Genomic DNA, 22477 nt, shown 5'->3' with positions numbered 1-22477 from the left:
CGTTTATCATGGGAATGAAATGTGTTAATAAATTGAAATGATTAATAAATTTAATTGAATTAACGTGATAGACTAGTTAGAAAAAACAATAATTCATATTAAAGTAAAACCATGTTTAAAACATTTAGTGGCAGAAAAGAAATACTTATACATGCTCTGATTTATATATGTCACAAATATACTCTCTCTCTCTCTCTCTCTCTCACACACACACACACACACACACACGTACACACACATGAACACATGCACACAAACAGTCTACAACATACACACATTAGATAGTTCCACATTTAACTTCGCATATTCAATGTTAGAGAAAAGAGTGTTTGACTGTTTAAATATGTACGTACATAAATACATATTTAGAAATACATAGAGACTCCTTTTATATCTTAATTTGAACACTTGATATGCGCACACAAACAGACGGATATATGTATACACACACAAACACACACACACACACACACACACACACAAACACACGAAGAATGGTTGTTATTTATGTATGTGCAGGTGTGACGTGCGTATATGTGTGTACGTATGTGAGTGTATGTGTGTGCATGTATGCGTGTTTTGTGTATGTGTCTAGGGTGTGTTAGCCTGCGTGCGTGTGTGTATGTTTGTACATGTTTGCATATATATATATATATATATATATATATACATATGTATATATACCGATATGTATATACCTATACATTTATATGTATGTATGTACGCATGTATAGATTCGTACATACTATCATTCACACGCATATATTATACATGCAGGCTGGAAAATATTTAGTGCACCTAAGTTATAGTCTTACGAATTTATTTGCATATTTTCATTTATATCTAAAACTACAATCTGTATGTGATACAGACATATTACCATGCTTCAGGTTCCTATTTTATTGAAAAATATAGTGATTAAAAATGATGTAGTCATGAGTATGTAAGCAGGAAATATTTCAGTGGAAAGTGAGAAACATACACGTATTTCTCTAATTTAACATTTATGTTACAAATAAGAAGTTGAATGCATTTATTTTATATCACATATCTATACCGGTTTTTCTCTTTCGATTTAATATCAATTTTATTTCTCCGATATAATGTGCCGTTTCTAATTTTCATACTTTTGTTGCTGAAACTGTCCTGGTGATATTTTATGGTAACTTAGTACCCAAAACAGAGAATTCAACATTTAATAGATATGCCAGAAAAATTGTAAAGCACATTGGTAAAGAACACTGATATTGAAAATATCGAAGTAATTCAACTATGTAAAACAACATAAACTTGACATGATATACATACATACAAACACACATACAGACATAAACGCACGTATACACACACAGACACACAAACATACATATACATCGCCATATGTCGTTTCTATAAGAATAGCGATGTACAGTTTGTAGATGTGTTTTATTTTCTGTTCCCACTGCCAGTGAAATCAACATTGAATGTATTGTATATTTCCAAATGATAGCAGTGTTTTCGAGCGCTACAGTAAACATATTAGATGTAGATCGGGTTTCTTCAGATAATGCAATTGGTGATACATTATCTTGAAGACAGCATAAAAATTAAAGATACATTATGCAGAGTGTTTATGATTACTGATTACGATTTTTCATGCTGAAACCAACCGAATCTCAGCCAGCCACTGCATTGAAATCGATTATCATTTTCTGGTGATTTATAGTGACTTTTCTGTCTCAGTTTCAGTGGCATTTATGTCTGAAATAGTGAATCACATTTATTTAGATTTTAAAGAGAAACTGGGCTATTTTCATCATATTTATTCACATCAGTAGTTTCGTATAAGGCGTGTGGCGATAGTATAAATTGTTGCATCCTTTTTGTTTTGCAGATGACGATATGTCTCAAGATAAATTAATATATACAGTATGCAATATGAAAATCACGTTCTCAACATATAACTTCTTATTTTGCTGTTAACTTTTTTTATTTTGTGTTCTATATGTTCATTAAATAGTGTCTAAACCCAAATGAAAATGAATCTGAATGTGCAAAGAGTAATCTAGGTTACCTAGCAAATTGTTTTATTCGTTAATTTAAGTTCGAAACGTAAGTCCGGCAACAAAGAATGGCAAATGTTTATTATTTTTCATTCCCTTCGAAATTGCACTTAAACGTGGTTTGGATTTTCACTGTTGCATCTAGCATGTAAAGTGTCTTGTTAGGGTCACCTCTTTTGTGTTTAAATCTACACTAATTTATATATATATATATATATATATATATATATAAAGAGAAAGTTTACGAAAATAAACAAAAGTCGAAGGCAGGTGGTGTACAAACAAACAGATGTATTAGTATAGCGCTCAGGAATAGAAAAAGTCTATTACGTTTCGAGCCTACGCTCTTCTACAGAAAGATACACAGAAAAAAAACAAGGAGAGAAACAAGGAGAAAAAAATGTGTGTAGTAACTAACGATCTATCATGTTCATAAACAGCATTGAATGTAGCGAACCAAAGTAGTAATGCCAAGCCAAAGATAGAATAGCTTCAGTGACTGAGAAAAACAGATGACTTTTTTTTAAATTAGGGTGTTTTGTAATGAAATCTGAAGAAGAGTTGACTGAAAACAGAAAAGTAGAAAGTCTCACTGGAACAGTTATCAACATAACTGATGAAGTGGAATTTCGTTTAAGTAACTAAAGCTAATTACAGCAATGATATCAATGGTAAAATGAGAATAATAAATGATATAGGTCAAATACAGGTTGATAGAGTAACATGAGGATGATGTAGATTGACTAGAGTGAAAGGAGAGGGTAGAAAGAAAGACGAGTTGTGAAAAGATAAGATGCATGTCTATTATTTCTGTTTCAAAGCTTCCGAACAATATTATCTCAAAGATGGTTATCAAAAATCAAAACGCTGACAAGTTTCAATAGTATTTCTCTAACGCATTTCATCAAAACTATTTCACAGTAATGAAACATGCTTAATATTGCTAAAATATTTCAAACGATACTTAGTTTTAATTTCAAAGCATCAATCCTGCAAACGCTGACAACTGTCAATAGCATTTCTCGAAATGTCGATTTTCGTTTCATTGTATATTTACTTCTGTGAAATACAATGCTATTTTTTTAATCGTATAGCAATATGACTGGAAGAAGAAAGTTTAGTAGATGAAACTCTCAGTATATCAGATACAATGGTTTTGTTTTCATATATTATAAAATATTCTATTATGGCTTTAAAACAGTTGCAACTGCTTGCCTAGAGAATAGATTTTAAAATTAATATGGGTCTATAGCTGCACATAGGAAGGAATATAAGGCATGTGATTGTTGTGCGGAAGACTATGTATAATCAAATTATCTGGCTAAATCACCTAGCGAGAAAGATTTCCTGCGTGGTTGGGATGTATGTGAAGTTTTGCACTTGTGTAAACGTGTTTTAAAAAAAGAAGACCACGAATGATCCAGTATTTACATTTGATTGACGTGTTTTTGTTTTCTTTTTCTTTACGAGTCTCAAATTTCTACTGTCCATCAAATTTGAAGATCTTCCCAACCTTATAGTCTGCATTCAATCATTTTAGTGCGGTTGAGAATTGCATTGGTATTGCTTCTGTTTGTTATTTTTATGGTTTGGACAGAAATGTACGTCTCTATTTACGGTTGTAAATTCTGTTTCCTCGATTTCGAAATAGTGTTTTCGGTGGCACTTAGATAATTGGTTTTAGTAATATGGTATGTGTTGACTTTTCACATTATATTTTGATAATTGCTTAGCGGTTTGTCAAGTACAGAAAATAATAACCAGCGTTTCGTTGTCAACATACTTTGTATCATTTCAGGAATTGTATTAAGGCTGCCTCGAAACTTCGATATCAGTGTTACATTTACCAGTAAATAGAGAATACAAGATAAGGGCCATTGATGTGGCAACGAAATAGTTGAGAAGCAATTTGTTAAGATTCGCTGGAGAAAAAGAACTCGTACAAATAATTACCTGGGAATAATTAAAGTTTTTTACGTTTCTTGCTCTCAGCCTCTTGGTATGGAATCTAAACACTGAGGTTTGCACTCACATCATAATGCTTCGTCTAAGATTATGACTCAGGAAGAGAATACATAAATATGCACACAAACACACGCACACACGCAAAAACACGCAAGCACATATACACAAACAAACACATATACTATTTTAGGCAGTATTTGCTGTAGCCTGCTACATTTAAAGTAGGTTACACATAAAATTGCAATTTATAGTGTCCTTTACCATTGCAGGATACGTCTAGTCTATTTCAAATCTTGTTATTCCATCACAGTAAGAATACACATACACGAAGCATATCTAATCCCGTGATATTTTTTAAGGCGGTTTCCTTGCACATTCGATCATCTAAGTATCTCCCTATCAGCGTAATTATTTTGTGCATACTGTATACATGCATATTTCACGTACCGTAATATAATACAAGACAAGGTTTGTAAAATTAATTAGATTGTTAACTAGCAAATTAATATTTCTTTATATTAAAATCATTGTGTTTACATTATTGCAAAACATTTTTAAAGTTATCAACAGCGTTTTTAATTGACAACCTTAATTTCCCAAAACGTCAAATGCACAGGAAGAGCAAAGAATACATAAATTACCATCAATTAAGCACCAGCCTGATTTTGGATAGTTTCCCCAAATTACATTCCAAAAATACATGTTGTTTATCATACCCATATACATGGATTATGCACAAACACATGCATATTTATGTGCAAATTAAGCAGATAATTTATCACGTATTATAAACATAAATTCCCAATTGACCATATGTATGCAAATCCTATTTTAATCAAAATACCGAAGTAAGTGATTTTCCCAGTAATTTCTTTATTTGCTATAAGACCGATATAAAAACTCGTCAATTAAACAGATTAAGATTAAATTGCTTAATCAAATAAATCCAGGCAATGTACACATATTGTCAAAGCCAACTGCATACATAGCGTGTTGCTCTAAGCCTAATGTATCCGTAGCGTACTTTTTAAAAGGTGTAATGGCATTTGGAACTGATCTGACTGCTGGGTGGTATGTTCGTACTTTGGTGACTATTAGAAAACTGATAATAATACTGATTTCAAAATTGAACACAAACCAGCCATTTCGGGTGATGAGCCAAGTCGATTGCATCAATCCCACTGCTCAACAGGTACCTATTGTATCAACTTCGAAAGGATGAAAGGCAAAGTCGACCCCGGTGGTATGTGAACGTAAAGCCTGGCGAAACGCCACTAAGCGCGATAATTGTATTGATATAGTTGCAATTTTCCTAATTCATGAATGAGAACTATAAGTTTAGGGACAGCTTATTTGATAAATCTGTGTCAAGACCCAAGACTTTGACAGTTACAGCCGGGTGTTGTAAGCATTTATTGAGTGTTTAAAAGCTCCACAAAGCTCCGGCCGGGAGGGGTGAACCCTGCTGTAATCTTTCACCGCAACTTTCTCTCACTCTTTCTTCTTGTTTCCGTTGTACCTGTATTTCAAAAGGCCAACCTTGTCACATACTGTGTCACGCTGAATCTCCCCGAGAAATACGTTAAGGGTACACGTATATATATATCAGTTTGTTCAAAACTAGCTGTTGTCGCCATTGTAGTAGATGAAGCATATTCTTATAAAATACCACAATCGATGACATGACCAGATTACAGATAATTATTTAGCATATGTTGATTGCGAATACTGAAAACCCACAAATGTTAATATTTTAAACTTTGTTAATATTTTAAACCTTGCTAAAAAAAAAACAATAAAAAAAAAACAATTAAAAAACCAGCAATATGAAAAAATGTTTTGGAGGTTTCTTGAACAAGAAATGATTTTCGATAATCATATTTAAAATAACATACGTCAAGCTGGATTTTGTTGATATTTATCCTGAAAGAAATTGCCAAATTTTAATTTCCGCTTCATAAATTCTGCACAGTCTTACCTTTTATGTATAACTTCTGAAGAATTTTAGCTTTTATGTTAAGTTATATTAACTAGCAATAAAGAATTTTAAACTTCAAAATCATTTCAATATGCACAGAGATGACATTCTCAATGTAACTCAGTGGCTTTGTTATTTCGACTCTTAAAAAACAAAGAACATTTAAAATTAATCTACATCGACAAACAAAGTCTTTATAGTAACAAATTAAGTTCCACATCGTATGCATGCACTTATTAATATATACATACCAGAATACTTAATCATACCTGGGTATAGTCAGAAGCACAATAGACATTCTTTCGCCGACTTTTGTACTGAACTCTTCACACATTTATTCACATCTATATATATATATATATATATATATATATATTACTTTAATGAAAGAATGTAACTGAACACCAACATTAATATAAGATACTTTCCAGTATTCCTTGAAATCAATCAATGTTGTTTAACTCAAATGCCCGCTGTGTTAACGATTCTGCCACAATTAAGAAGTGTAATCCTCTTTTGACTAGACTATATGCAATACTTTTTTATGGAAGACGTTAGAACATTCTATTTTTATGTGCGGCATTGTTAATGGTTTCTGATTTGATTCCTTTATTGGTACAATATTTCATCGCCCTTGATCGTTTCACGAGCAAAGGTGACTGGGACGAGTTTTGAACTCAAAACATAAACAACCGAAGGAAATACCGCAAAACATTTTTTACGAAACTCTAACAACTTTTCCAGCTGACAGTCTTTGGTTGCATCATTAATGAGACTTACGAATCCTATATCTTTGGCCACGAGACTGAGTTTATACTGTAAATTAACGGCTATTTAGTCGTATTTACAATTACTTTCAACATAAGACATCTTTGGCATTTTGTGGATCAAAAATTATGTTATATGAAATAAAATTAAATATAAACAGAAAGTACTTTGAAAACATTCGTAGATCTAAACTCAAGATTATTATTATTATTATTATTATTATTATTATTATTATTATTATTATTATTATCATTATTATTATTATATTATTATTATTATTATTATTATTATTATTATTATTATTATTTCTATTTTGTGAATTTGATTCATGTAAAATTTTCAGCATCACATTTATTTTCCATATTCTTAAATTCATTAAAAATATCGTTACACACATGAAAAGTCAACGGTCTAGATTGAGCTCAACTTATGCATCCACCATGGGTTCACTATTTGCTTACTCAAACAAATATCACAAGAATTTTGCTACCTGTATAAATGCGGCATTTGCATATCGTAATTGTTCTTTTTATCTCTCTGAATTTGTTTGAAGTGCTGATGTTGATATAATCCATGCACTTTAGTTTGTGTACTGTAAGAAACACTTTATTTTGCATTTGTTGTGTTTTCTCCATGTTAAGGATCTTTTAAAGAATATTAGAAAGGTACCACAAATCAGCTTGCACGGAGAACTAGCAACTCTAGTTTTAACCTAGCACAAGTGTTCCAGAATTAGATTCATTATTTCTAATGACAATAAAGGTGATTTTCCTGACAAAGTATTTATTTACAGCCCTAATAAATTTAGTTTAGAGAATTCTACTTTGGCCGTCTTGTATTTGAATCAGAAAAAGTTGCAGTACACATGAAACAATTAAAAGGTTTCTGAAAGGGTGGGAGGAGAGGAGAGGGACAATCAGTATTGGATGAACGTCGATAAATGTACCACGTGTACCAGATGTTGATGTTATACAGGGCGACTGTTTAACTACCTGATTGATGTTACACTACTGAACGCAAAGATCCGGAACAAAATTTGTAATTCATATTTCCAACATACAATACTGCGCTTTAAGCTGATACATTTTAATCACCCCGGAAGATTAAATCCAATTCAGTGTCGGCGGGATTTGACCTCAGACACAGAGACGCTCTTATTCGAAATCCGACGCCCCAACGACTTCTTGAATGTACATGAAAAATACAGCCTTGTTCTCACGTTCTCTTTAAATAAGCGGAATATCAAATTCATTAAGTTAACATCTCAAAGTAACAGTTACTAGATTGTCCAAGTTATAAACTACAGCATGATTATGATAGTAAATATTTTTCCAAAAATAAAATAAGTCATTGCAAAATTAAATTTTCTAATAATTGAGTAAAGGTTTATTGATAGAGGTATGTACTTGAGTATCATAGCTAAATCAACTAATTCCTTTAGCACTTAGAATTTTTTTATTCACGTGTGTTCTATGAATATCAATATAATTATTTTCTCATAAACCAGGCTTACGCTACGATACACACAGTCTTACCAAACAATGAATAACTATGTTATTGCTATTTTATACTATTTGGCCAATATTCCACCACCACTCTCGTTTTCTGAGATAAATGAAAATTTAAAATACTCATTTAATATATATATATATTAATGTAAATATGTGGAAGAATTTGTCATCATTAATGTATGGGGTTTTATATATTTAAGTATTATTCAGCATTAGCCTTTCAGTTTTATATTGAGATATATTAAACCGGATATGTTTAAACAATCGAAAGTAATTATTCTGATCTAGAACTAATATTGACAATGATAAACTATTTTACATTAAAAAAATGAATGCTCTACGCAAAACATCAGTTTACACACACAAGCACGCACATAAGAAATGTATGTGTGTGGGGGGGGAATCGTATACACTCGCAATCTGATAATTTCATATTATAGCGGTTAGACTGCATAATTTTGAATACATTCAATAGTCATTCAATAAAAAGTCTTCTGTGAATTAGAGACAAAAGATATTTCTTTTAGTAGCCCCTCCTGAAGCTCTCACCATGTGTAGATTATTATGAAAGTGTGAGAAAAAGAGAAAAAGAAAAAGCATTAGAAGTAAAGGTTTCATTATTCTGTCACCTTTATCCAACCGAGTGAGATGGAAGACAGGCTATATCGAGCTCTGCAAGGTTTGAACTCCTAAAGTTTCAGGGAAGGTACTTAATGAGATTTACCCGGTGGACTAACAGTTCTGCCAATCAGACCAACATATTTCAATGTTTGTTGATGCTCACTATAAGCAAATGGTTGCATGTACCTGGCTGCAAGTCTCCGATTAGAAACTCCGAATTGTAATGTATTATGAGCTCCAACATTAAATATATAATACTAGTAAAATTATGAAATGTTTTAAGTCGATATCTGTCTAAATTACATTGCACATTACCTACCATCAGTCTACAGTCATTCATGAAATACTGTTAGTTTTTATCTAGTTTTGCCTTCGTCTTTGTTGTCCTACTGCTTCTCAACCTCTCGTTTTCTTTTACCTTCCACGTCTCTTCTTAGCTTCTTGTGTCTACTTTTTCTGAACCCTATACACATAATTTTCAAGACTGTCGACTTGGCACGTTTGCGATCTGAGTACTCATCCATACTTAGAACATGTTAATTCTAGAAATATAAATATCCTTCTTTTATTTCTTTCTTCTTTTATCTTTTCTGTTACTCGTTTCAGTCCCTAGATTGCAGTCATACTGGGGCGCCAATTGGAGAATTTTAATCGAAAGATTTAGTTGGCCATAGTTCTTTATTTTAAGACTAGTACATATTGTTTCTTTAGCCGAACTGCAAGCTTGCATTAACACATTTTCTCAAGCGATGGTGGGGACAAATTGAGACAGAAAGTTACAGACGTACGCACACACACACACACACATATTTTTATATATACGACGGGCCTCTTTAAATTTCAGTCTAGCAAATACAATCACAAGGTTTTGGGTGACGCGAGGTTTTATTAGAAGACACTTGATCTAGTTACGACGCAGTGGGAATAAACCTGGAACTATCTGGTTGAGAAGCAAACTTCTTGTCGCATATTCACTTAAACCCCTTATGCTACTAAACTCGTATCCTTAACACTACCACCTGACCACTTACGGGCCTGTTGAAATAAGGTCCCTGGTGCAATAAGTTGGCTCAGACCTCAAGCTTAGGGATTACATCTTGACTCCTACTAAACTTGGAAAGATTAGAAAGTGTCTTGGCATCTACCTCCTTTCCTGTTTTTAGCTCAAACAGAAACTGTCCTGCCAAGGCGAGCTGGTAGGAACGTTAACACGCCGGGCGAAATACTAATCGGTATTTCGTCTGCCGTAACGTTCTGAGTTCAAATTACGCCGAGGTCGACTTTGCCTTTCATCGTTTCGGGGTCGATAAATAAAGTACCAGTTACGCACTGGGGTCGATATAATCGACTTAATGCCTTTGTCTGTCCTTGGTTGTCCCCTCTATGTTTAGACCCTTGTGGGCAATAAAGTAATAAGAAACTGTCCTTCCAATTAATTTCATAAATGGACAATTAATGAATAATAATATATGGTGGCAAGGTGGCAGAACCGCTTGTACACTGGAAAGATGCTTTGCGGCATTTTGTCTATCTTTATCTTCTGAATTCCAGTTCTGCCGATGTCGATAAAATAAGTAACAGTTCAAAACAGGGGTTACTGTGATCGACTTACTCCTACCTCGAAATTGCAGTCCTTATGCCAAAATTTGAAATCTATTATCTTAAAAGTTATATATTTGTTTTATTATATTCCTTAAAAGTAAAATTTATATACATAGCTAAATATAAATATTTTACTACGTTACTCTTTTGAAATTATTGTTTCAAACAAATAAGTTTCTAACTACAGATTGCTACTTCCTTACACGCCTCACTTTATCCAATTTCTTTCTCTTTTTGCTTCTGATCTATCTCACTTTATCAAACTATTGATCTAAAACGTTACTTGACGTCCATTCTCTCTTTCTTCCAACATTTCTGTTATTTCTGGCAGTACCTCTTCTGATTCAATATGAAATATTTCTATCTTTGTATATCTGCATTCATAACGATACGATATCTCCACAAATCGGTTTTCCGATATCTCCACAAATATTTAACTGTAAATACCATAAAGTGAACCAATGGTTAAGCACGTATATAGTCATCTATTACTGCTTTTAAAATTTTGATTTAACGTATGATGCAATGTATTTAGGCTTTTACTTTCTAAAAATGTTACAGCGGTATTTAGAAATATATAAATATAGTGGTATTTAAATATACTTTTTATCTAACAAAATTACGAAGAGTTATGATGTATTCAAGGCTGAATCAATGAACACGTGAAAGCGTCCGCGTGTGAAAGGAAAATTGAAAAATTTGAAAACGTGTGTATCCGTTAGTTAAGAATACTAAAAAAAAAACTAAGAAAGCATAGTTTTAAAATTTTAATGCTTATAGATTTTGCGTAGCATGATTAACTGTTTCTAATAGCGAAATAAGTGTACGTATATAAAAAAGAATAGACAATAAGGAAATTCAATAGTATATAAGTCTATTATTATTAATGTGATATACGTTGTTAATAGAAAACAATGATCTGACATATTTTGTATTATTGGAAAATATTTGAGTTAAATAAGCAGTGGAATTTACAATATAAAGAGAAATTTATACAGTATTAATTTAATTTAATTATATTTCAGTATATGTGTAAGGATCCCGTGCTGATAGTGTTTGGAATAGAAATAATTAAGTTTTCGGTGATGAGAATTTTAAGATGAAAATTAGGAGTTTCCTTCCTGCGTGCAAACTGCAATATGCTAACAATTAAAAAATTAAACGCGAATAAAACAGCGTAAATCTATTTAATAAAATTGAAAAGGCTAATAAACAATTTTGTGTGTTATTGTAAACAATCATATTCCGATAAATTCATATGCACTCAAATTATACGTAAATAGGAGTAACATTATTAATAGTGGAATAAAAAAGATTGAAGTTCATGGATACATATAAAATTAATTCTATTACAGAAACTAAGTGCATAAAATTCAGTTTAATAAGTAGGGTTAAAACAATATAGTAAGTATATGATTGAATAGATATTACTACCTGTGTTTTTATAACTTTTCATAGATAATATCTGATGTAAATTAACAGCTGTTATTGAAAGCAATTTTTAATATGTAGAGCAGAAGTGTTATTAAATTTTTAAAAATAACTTATATTGGCTAGGGATATTGAAGTGCAAAATTGAATAGTGAACAAATGGTGTAGTAAGGGAAAATATTTTGATGTGTAAAAAACACGTAAAAATATTTATTAATAAAGATGCAGAACTGAACTCAAAAGTGACAAACTACACGATATTTGCTATAAAGCATCAAACATAAAATATATTCAGATGCCAGTAGAAAATCATGGTAAACGAAATTCCATATGGAAACTTAAAATGTTTGTTCTAAAAACAATAAACGGCATTCGTGTCAAAAAGACATGAATATATTAAAATATATAACAATAAACATGACATGCTAATCTTCAGATAACAAATATTTTGAGGAATATAGGTTAGGGAGAAGATAACCTGAATAAAGAGTTATTGTTTTGGACTTAGGCGTCTAAAAAATATATGCAGAGATGAAGCCAACGAATGAATCCGGCTATATTTATGAATTTACATCTAAAAAATAAAGGTGATTAGTAAGTCTGTTGGAGAACGTGCATAGATGATATAAAATTAAGGAATGTTAATAATGTAATTTTATATGCATTCGGGCTTCAAAAGTTTGAGGAAAGGAATATAATACGGAAACAAAGATTGAAAATGGCTTAGATAAAAATATTGTTGTAGCAAAAAATAAAGCCTTTTCAAAATCAAATTTCTGAGTTTGTGCGTTGCTGTAAGGTAGTCTGTCTGGCACAGGAATATAATATAGGAAAGTTATACAAATTGAAAATGCACTAACTGTAATTATTAATACACTATGTTGCATTGATTTTTATGTCGAAAAAGTTTTACTATTTATCTGGATGAAATTGAAAAAAGTAATATGCTCGAATAGTGAAGTTATTAAAACTACTCTAACATATTAGACGAGAATGTAAAAATGGGTCAAATGAATCATTATCTAGTTGAAAATATTATAAATAGGTTTACAATATGTTAGATTTCTTAGGTTCCTTTCTCTACAGTTTCATGCTACTGCAGAATATCTCTTAAGTAATTGGAAGAGGATGGAGAACAAAATTTCATATGATTATGCGTGGTAAAACAGAAACACACACACATACACACGCACCATGCACGTACACACATACACACTACCCCCCCATACACACCCACGCATATATATCTGAACATGCTTCTGTATGTACATGTGTGTGCGCATTTGCATACATCAATGCATGAATTTACTAACAAAATGCATATTTATATGCAAATATATATATATATATATATACATTATAACAATATTTTCTAAAATATGTCAATTGTCCTCAGACATTTAGCTGTTTGATTTCTTACCTCAGTCTCATCCTCTCATCATCTGTGTATGTGTGTGTGTGTGTTTAATGTATTATTGTATAGAGTTATGATATGTCTAAAAGTATTTAGAATCATCCTGTGTTATTAGCCTGTCATTTAAGGTTTTCAATACATAGATTTTAGGAACAAACTTTTAGACGCTCACCTACGCAGACGCATTATATTTAGCATTTTCGATCCGTAGATAAGTCTCTACTGCTATAAAGAATGCAACATCATTTATGTCTAAGCACATGTTTCGATAACATTCTTTGACCAATACTAGCAAATAGATTTAAAATAAGTTAATCTATTAAATTATCCATTCAATGTTATGTAGGTATATTATATTTGGGAGTTCAATTATTAATATTGAAGTAAACATTATTTCATCACGTGCCAAATGCTGTCTTTTGATTGCCAATTTCAATCTTATCAGTGAGAGGAAAGGTTTCTGTACATGTAACTGTGATTTACATAATGCTTTGGGCTATTTCATGATATATGTTGTGGTATTGCAAGGTAATTATTTTACGTGCTACCGTTGCTGCTAAGAAATTGAATCGGACGGAGAAAAGTAGATTTTAGCTCTACATTGCAACATTGTGTGCTTCGGGATTATTATATGACATGCTATAACAAAAAAAAAAACATATTGAAAAATATCTTTATTGACGTTCTAGTTTATAAGTTGGTGGAGCCCTCCGTATATGGTGTTATCCATAAGTTTTGTACATACATGATTTCTGATTATTGTTGTTCCTAAGATTCCATTGACAAGCAGCAAGAGATTTTCATAAAATTAGTAGCATAATAGAGTACAAACCGAAACATTTTAAACATTGATATCTGTACACTATAGGCATCTGCTTTTTACCATAATCACACACCGAATGTACATTTATGAATCGATCTTGCAAAATGTTATTTCTAGAAACTCTCTCAAAGGTGTATATTATTTATTCAGAAGAGTAACAATATTAAAGCCAGGCTGAATATGTATTTTATATTCTTTTACATGTTTCATTCATTAGACGGTGGCCATACTCGGGCACCGCCCTGAGGAAATTTTATCGAATGAATCCAGCTCAGTACTTATTTTTTAAAGCGTGGTCGTTTTTCTGTCGTTCTCTTTTCCGAAACTCTAATTTATACTGACGTACACACACCAATACCTGTTGCCAAATAGTGGTAGGAATGACATACACAAATAGACGTAAACTTATACACGCATAAATATACACACGATGGGCGTCTTTCAATCTCCGTCTACTAAATCCATTTGCAAGGATTTGATCAGCTCCAGGGTGTAGTCGAAAACACTTGCCGAAGATACCTCGCTGTGATCCCGAACTTGGAATCATTTCCTTGGGAACAAACTTACGCAACCACCCCTGCGCATGTATGGAAGCAATATGTCAAAAGAAAAATTAGATGGCAATTCTCAGTCTCATACAGTGTAAGTTAGTATGTGAATTACTCGTTTGGTCCAGCATCTGAAACGCTAATATTCAGAGCGATACACCCTATACTCATATATGTACACATACATGCATAGATTTGCGTATATATATATATATATACATGTGGAGGCGCGTGGCTTAGTGATTAGGGTGACAGCATCATGATCGTAAGATTGTGGTTTCGATTCCTGGGCCGAGTGATGCGTTGTGTTCTTGAGCAAAGCAATTCATTTCACGTTGCTCCAGTCCACTCAGATGGCAAAAATGAGTAACGCTGCGATGGACTGGCGTCCCGTCCAACTGTGGAACACATACGCCATAGAAATCGGGAAACCGGGCCCATGAGCCCGGCTAGTCTTTAAAAGGGCGCAAGGAATATATATGGGTGTATATGTGTGCATGTGTGTATGTGTGTGTATGCGCAAGAGGCATATTTGTGTCAATTCATAAGACTGCGCGTATTCGTGTGCATATGAACTTTTGCGTACCGTTTCTTATATACCTGGATTAGGTAAGTTGTTAAACATATATTTTTAAACATGCAGTCATGTAATCATTTATGAGTAAGGCTGCAATATATTAATATAGTTGAATATCATATTTAAATCTCCTTAGCGCTATATCATGATGTATCGAGAAAGTTAAATCGTACACATCAAACAGAGCGATGCTTTTATAAACATGTTTACAGCGAAGCCTTCTCTTTTATTACGTTCTAAATGCTGTACTTGTAAGTGATATTAATGAATGCAGGAAAGAAATACATATTATCACATACGTTCCTCCATTAATTTAGACTACTTTAAATGTATGTTTTCTGAGAGGATTTTCTGATTTCTGTTTTTTTGTTTGTTTATTTATTAATATATTTATTTATTGGCGTTTAATTTTTTCTCAAAAATGAATGCATCTGCCATATTATTTTAAAGAAGAAAAAAATTCATATTAAGATTGTTATGATTGCGTTTTTGTTTGTATTTATTGTGTTTATGTTATTGTTTAGATTAGATACATGTCTAGATTAGATATATGTTTAGATTAGATAATATTAATAAAAATAGAAGGGCATGTTTCTAATCTTTTTGCTTACATAATATATGCATGAACATTAATTAGGAGCACACACACATATATACAATACCACACTAAAAAACAACACAATTTAATATATGTAGGTATTCATATTAAATTAAGATGGGTGGAAATAATGATAATATTAATTTTAAAACTGCACCTAGTCTAGAAAGTTCACCTGTGCCGTTCGTATCCATAGATGCTGGGTGTCCACTCCTGCCTCAGATAGAGAATGGGCGTGTTGAAATTCTCCCGCCAAGTATGATTGCCTCCAAGGCTCAGTACTCATGTTTCCAAGGATTCCATCTTGCGGGACGGGCCACACGGACGTGTCGGCCAGATGGCACATGGGACGGAATGGAGCCGAGTTGCGAGAGAGGTAAGTGAGATTCTATATCTGAGGACACAAACACAGAAATGTAACATCATGTTAATATTATTATATAAGTTATCGGTAGTATAAGAATATTTATATATAATGTAAATTTTAAATCCTTTAATTATAATATTTCATTTTAAATAAATCATAGCAAACAACTAGCATCTTTTACCTCAGCTGATATAGTAAACAGACTAATTGCACATTAAATATGATAATGTAATAATTATACAGTAAATTACTTCTAAAACATTAGGTGGCGCTGGCAATTGGATATTCTTGTTATATATTTCATATGCATATTTATAAATACCTTAATCATGAATGCATAATCTTAAATAACCATCCTATAAATAACCATCTAATATGTATTTTAATATGCATGTATATCACGCAGAAGATAAATAGCATCTTATGTTAGCAAGATTGATTTTTGAGGTCGGTGCGTAAACAAACTAATTTTTAAATATTAATATGAAGATGCAGACACACACTTAATGTCACATTTATGCATCATGTAACATTTATATATATATATAATCAACAGTATTGCATGCAGACCGCACTTAATACAAATCTGTGTATCCATTAGCTAATGAAAACATTCTAAACCTAACCAGATAATATATTGCCAGCAGCTAACTTCTGTGCTTCTCTGTTAAATGAGTCACAATATCGTTATTCATAATAAATTGAAAAATCTACAAACAACATTATTTATACTGAGATTTCTGTTTGCATGTCAATGTGTAATGCATAGAATAATTTACAAGTGCACATAATAGCTATAGTCCTTGAGAATATTATCACTGCTTATATGAATATAATTTTGTTTTGACAATGTGTTACAATTTCAATAAATGCATGTGTCTATATTTCATTCAATGACATAATCCTTCATTATACTGTTTTCTTCCTAGACGTGTGTTTGTATGTAATTCAGAAAGATGATAAATTGTTTGTGGAAAACATGTAGATTTATATGAATTAAAATTTTAGTTGTTGCATATGTATTTCTTAGTTTCAGCGGCTGACAAAAACTCAACAAAAGGAGTCAAAAAACCTCGAAAAAAATGTGATCCCGGCTGGCGACTGGTTTCACTTTATCCTCTAACACATGATATATTCAAACATTATATAACATACTTATTTAGACATTCCATCTTTATGCTTTCATACATATGTGTATGTGTCTGTGTCTGTGCGTGCACTTGTGTGAATGTATATGTATATGTATATGTATATATCGAACACATTAATGAGGATGCGAATATACTGAGTGTTTATATGTGTGCATGTCTATGTTTCTGTGTATGTGTGATTGTGGTGTGTTTAATCTATTGTAGTGGACCCCAAAATAGCTCCTTCTTGCCTTCATTACAGTTAAACTAATACAAATATTGTGCAGAATACGAAGATTAAACAAATGACGTAACTGTATGCTACCACGTCCACCAGTACGACCTCGAATACATTTACAAAACAAGTAATGAAATATTGCAAAGTTCGCATATTCATACATATATACGCACACACACACACACATGCATACACAAAGATATATATATATATATATATATATATATATATATATATATTATATATATATATATACATATGTGTGTGTATGTGTATGTATGTATGTATATGTATATATATGAATGTATGCATGTAAGGAATGTATGTACGTATGTGCGTATGTATATTTTGTTATATAAGTTTTATATACGTATGTCTAGATAATCCCTTTAGGAGAGATTTATGATTTGATTTACCAATTTCAGCGAAGTTATATTTCGCTCTGTCATTTAAGAAAAAGGCCGCTGAATGTGTCATATAATTTACATTGTCACCTCAGTGCCTTACAACATACTATAGCATAATAGATCCGATCATGTTGCCCCTGACACAAACACTATTCAGTCATTGAAAATCTTCCAGCAACATGTTGCATTTGATTAATCAACTAAATTCCTTTATGATCAATGACAAAATTTAGTCTACTGAATGAAATCAATATATACATATATGTATGTTGTTTGAATGTGTGAATATGTGATATGCCATTGATGGGCGTTTCATTATGCATCACAATTCACGGAAACACGCACGCCGCATGAGGGTTGGGAAAATTTAACTTAAAATGGCAAGTTTAAATCAGAGCCTGTGTTCTAGTGCTTATATATTATATACCATAATTAATAGGTAAATAAGAATTAAAAGAAGCGTAGACAATTTATAAACATCAAAATCACGTTTCTGTCTTAAATCATAATTCAAAATAACATAATATATTCATATTATTGCTTTAACAAACATGCTAATTATGAAAAGATATCAAAGTGGTTATCTATATTTAACGTATAGTTAACGCTTGAAAACAAACTTCAAATCATTTTAATTAATAAAATATTTACTACAACTCCTTGATATTAATTTAGTAATACATTTGGTGTCGCGTGTCGCGCATTCATTTCATTCGAACTTGCTCAAATCCCGTATACTTATTCGCAGCATATTCAGTATAATCAAGTCTTCATTTGCCCTGCGAAACATTCGTGTTTTTATTAGTGCATACAGAAAATTCAATGTCATAGATGAATTTGAAAACGGTGAAATGATGCATTACATATATATACATGCAGACAAAAATATATCCCCAACCAAAGCTATGCATACATTTAGGCAAGCAAAAACTTACATGTACAGATATAGTTACACACACACACACATGCGATAGCAGATTTTTATCATAAAAAATTATTGCATATAGTCATCATGTATTTAACCGACAATACCTGTACAGAAGGATTAAAAATCCCGTGTACGCGCACAAATTCTTACTTTGACACTTCATCTATTACTTTATCTAGATTTTGCACGCACACATTGATTATATATCTGTAGATATAAATTGTAGTATGGCATAACTTTATGTATATATATACATACATACATATATATATATATATATAAAATATTATTCGAGACAAAACCACTATTTTGCAAAACAAACAAGGAAAGACTTAATTAATACATAAAATTTTAATAAATAGTAAAAAAAACCGCCACTACAATCGTTTCTAGTCTTGATCGACAATCTTCAGGTGGACTTCCAATAATTCAGTGTCAAATTAATGCATGTATATATATGTGTATATATATATATATAATGTATGTATATATGTATGTATATACATATGTATGTGTGTATATATATATATATGTATATATATATATATATATATATATATATATATATATATATATATATATGTCCGTGTGATTGTACATGTGGTTATACATAATTTTGTACGTCTCTATGTGTGCTCAGTTATTTAGGAATGAATATTATTTTCAACCTTATCAGTTCATTTGGTAGATTTCTTGATATGGTCTTGTGAATAAGCGAGGTATGTATCAGATGTCTGATGCATTATACATATATTTAATTTAAACATATCTAATATGCTACCTTACATTTCTTTAGATTTATAATCCGTAGTTTCAATTTGAACAACACCCAATATTTCTGATGGATCACATGTCTGAACCATCATGAAGCAACGCCGTTGTCATATATTAGAATCTTTTTGATTCCAAAACTGCAGTCGTATATTAGAAACCACGGGATTTATATTAGAAACAATGCTATTTGGTATTTGGCACGTTGTGCCTTAATGTTGCAATCATATCAATGGTTTAATGCTACGTTTGAGTTATTTTTAAAAAACTAAATTTTATTTATTGTTAATCTAGCTAGAAAAATGTATTATACAAGCTGTATTATAATGCTTTAATAACATATTAAATTCAATGTAACTTTATACTAATATCAAATATTTATAAACATTATTGTTCGGTTTCGGATCATGTATGGACAATACTTTTACGCTGTTGATGAATAGTGCGATTAGGTGTTAGAGTCAATTTATGTTAATGCCTTGACCATATGTTAAAATCATGGTCTTCTATTGTTCTTGTTCTGATTTCATATGAATGCTTCCGTGTCAAAGTAATGAGAAAATCCATTAGCGTAATGTTAAATGCTCTGATAGCGTATGTGAGTTTCTGTGACTCTGCGAAGAACACGATTAAATGTATAAACAAAAACAACACCATCACGCTTGCATTTCAACGTATTAGATGTCAGTATATTGTTTTAGCATAACATAGAGTTTTAGCACATCATAAAGTAACAGATGTTTTAATAAAGTAGTGTGCTACTAGATTGATAGTTTGATATTTGTACACTGACTATTCCTCTGCTACTAGTACTGAGTACAACCTAACATTATTATTTAATCCTGTTATCTGTTCCGTGTTCCCATAAACTATTTGGTATGCTCCGTGTCGTGTCTTGCCTTAGCATCATAGGGAAGCTCAGTTTCAACAGAGAACTAATAGTGGCCAAGAGTGTAAGTTCAAATTTATTTTCAATAACTACTATTGAATCATTGAATGGCATATTTCTATAAGTAAACAGTTACTAAACAATGACGCCAATAAAACCCTATAGACAGATATACTTGAGTGCGTGTGTATTCATGTCTATATATATATATATATATATATATATATATATATATATATATATATATACATACGTATATACATACGCGCTTATATATATATAAACATATGTATATATGTATATCTGTGAATGTATATATATATATGTATGTATGTATATACATATATATAAAAACAGATATATATGCCATAAATATTGCATATGAATAAATGTACATGTATCTGTTGCTAAATGTGTACGCATAGATATGAATATATAGCCACGTGTGTGAGTGAATCTTATATATAATCTGTTTACATTTATGCGTATAATGTGTATGCATCTCTGTGATTTTTGCATGCATGCATAACGATCTTTCATATTGTCAGTAGCATTCTTTTCTCTATGGTGTTTGTCTATGACTTCAACTTATATCGATCCAGTTCTTATGTCTTTTTCTTATATCTTCATGACTCTTATTCTCTCTTATTCTATCACTCTTACTTCTTTCTCTGCATTATTTTCCATTATTCGATCTTATTACTAACGTCTCTTGTTGGTTTCCGTTATGGAATATATTTCTTTTATTTCATATATGTTCTTGATGAATAATCTCGTAGGCAAAAGAAATATACCTCATCATGACAATATATGATTGGCAGAAAATAATATGCACAAGGAGAAAATAAAATATTTAATTTATGGTAGAGGAGAAAAATAAACAATACAACGTACCTTGGTGAGGTCTTTATTGCTCTTTCAGGATAAAAAATATGAATAATATTATAGCGAAATACGAAATGTATAAAGCTTAGGGAAGAATTAATATTTTTCCTATATTTTTTTTGTTTTCTTGTTTAATCTACGTATTACTTTAAATGTGTATATGGATGGTAAATAGCTATGCAACTAGTCAATGTATATAGTCGTATACATTTATGGATAATTAGATATATTCATATAATTATATTTTTGTTATCGTTATATGTGACTCTGTGCGTGTGTGTGCATGTACATGGTGAGTATGTGCTTGTACATGGGTGAGCGTGTACATATATAGTCATGTATACAAACCCACACGCACGCATAAGTTACACAGAGAAAGAAAACGAGTGGCTCACATGAGCCTACTGAATAGACAGGGATTATGAATTCTCTTTAACTGTCTTCAAGGTGATCCATGGATAAAGATAAAAATAATTTAATAAACCTCTATATGTGTTAAGCCCTCAACTAAAACTTTAAAGCATTGCTTTCATTGAATAATTGTAATCGTGATATTCATTATGCTGGAAGTATCTCCTATGTGAGTAGGTATGTGCAAGTGTGTCGGTAACGTGGTGTGTGTGTGTTAGTATGTATGCGTGATACTAGGTACATCAAAGAGCATGTGCTTACACTGGAGTGTAGGAGTATTATAGGATATTTGAAAGAATCGTTAGGCTCTTAATGGTCTGTATCAGCTTAGTGGATGAAATAATCCAAACATTTTACCAATTTTGTCACAACAGAAAAAATATAAGAAAATGTTGAACAGGGAAATATTTTTGAAACATAGACTAAATTACACTAAATTGTTTACTCTTGATATTGAAACTTCAAGCATTTTCCATTTTATCATATTTATAAATAATTTTGTGGCGCCAGTTAAGATAATCACCTTTGTTAGGTTCCTATGGGAATTTATCTTTAAATCCTTGGCGATATTTA

The 22477-nt window shown here is 31.5% G+C and overlaps 1 protein-coding gene across 15 annotated transcripts in view; it reads left to right on the top strand.

Annotated features, from left to right (window-relative positions):
- Positions 1 to 22477, top strand: part of LOC115215203 (protein lev-9) — a 731789-nt gene that overhangs the window by 460738 nt on the left and 248574 nt on the right. For 10 of the 15 annotated variants that reach the window (XM_036505264.1, XM_036505266.1, XM_036505263.1 and 7 more), the window contains one exon: positions 16075 to 16254. The exons of the other annotated variants lie outside the window; for them this stretch is intronic. In XM_036505264.1, coding sequence (XP_036361157.1) covers positions 16075 to 16254 — 180 coding nt within the window. The remainder of the gene's footprint in view (positions 1 to 16074; positions 16255 to 22477) is intronic. 15 annotated transcript variants of the gene reach the window in all.

The sequence above is a fragment of the Octopus sinensis genome, linkage group LG8, assembly GCF_006345805.1.
Source record: "Octopus sinensis linkage group LG8, ASM634580v1, whole genome shotgun sequence".
In the NCBI taxonomy this organism is placed as follows: Eukaryota; Metazoa; Mollusca; class Cephalopoda; order Octopoda; family Octopodidae; genus Octopus; species Octopus sinensis.
This window is presented reverse-complemented; position numbering and strand designations above follow the sequence as displayed.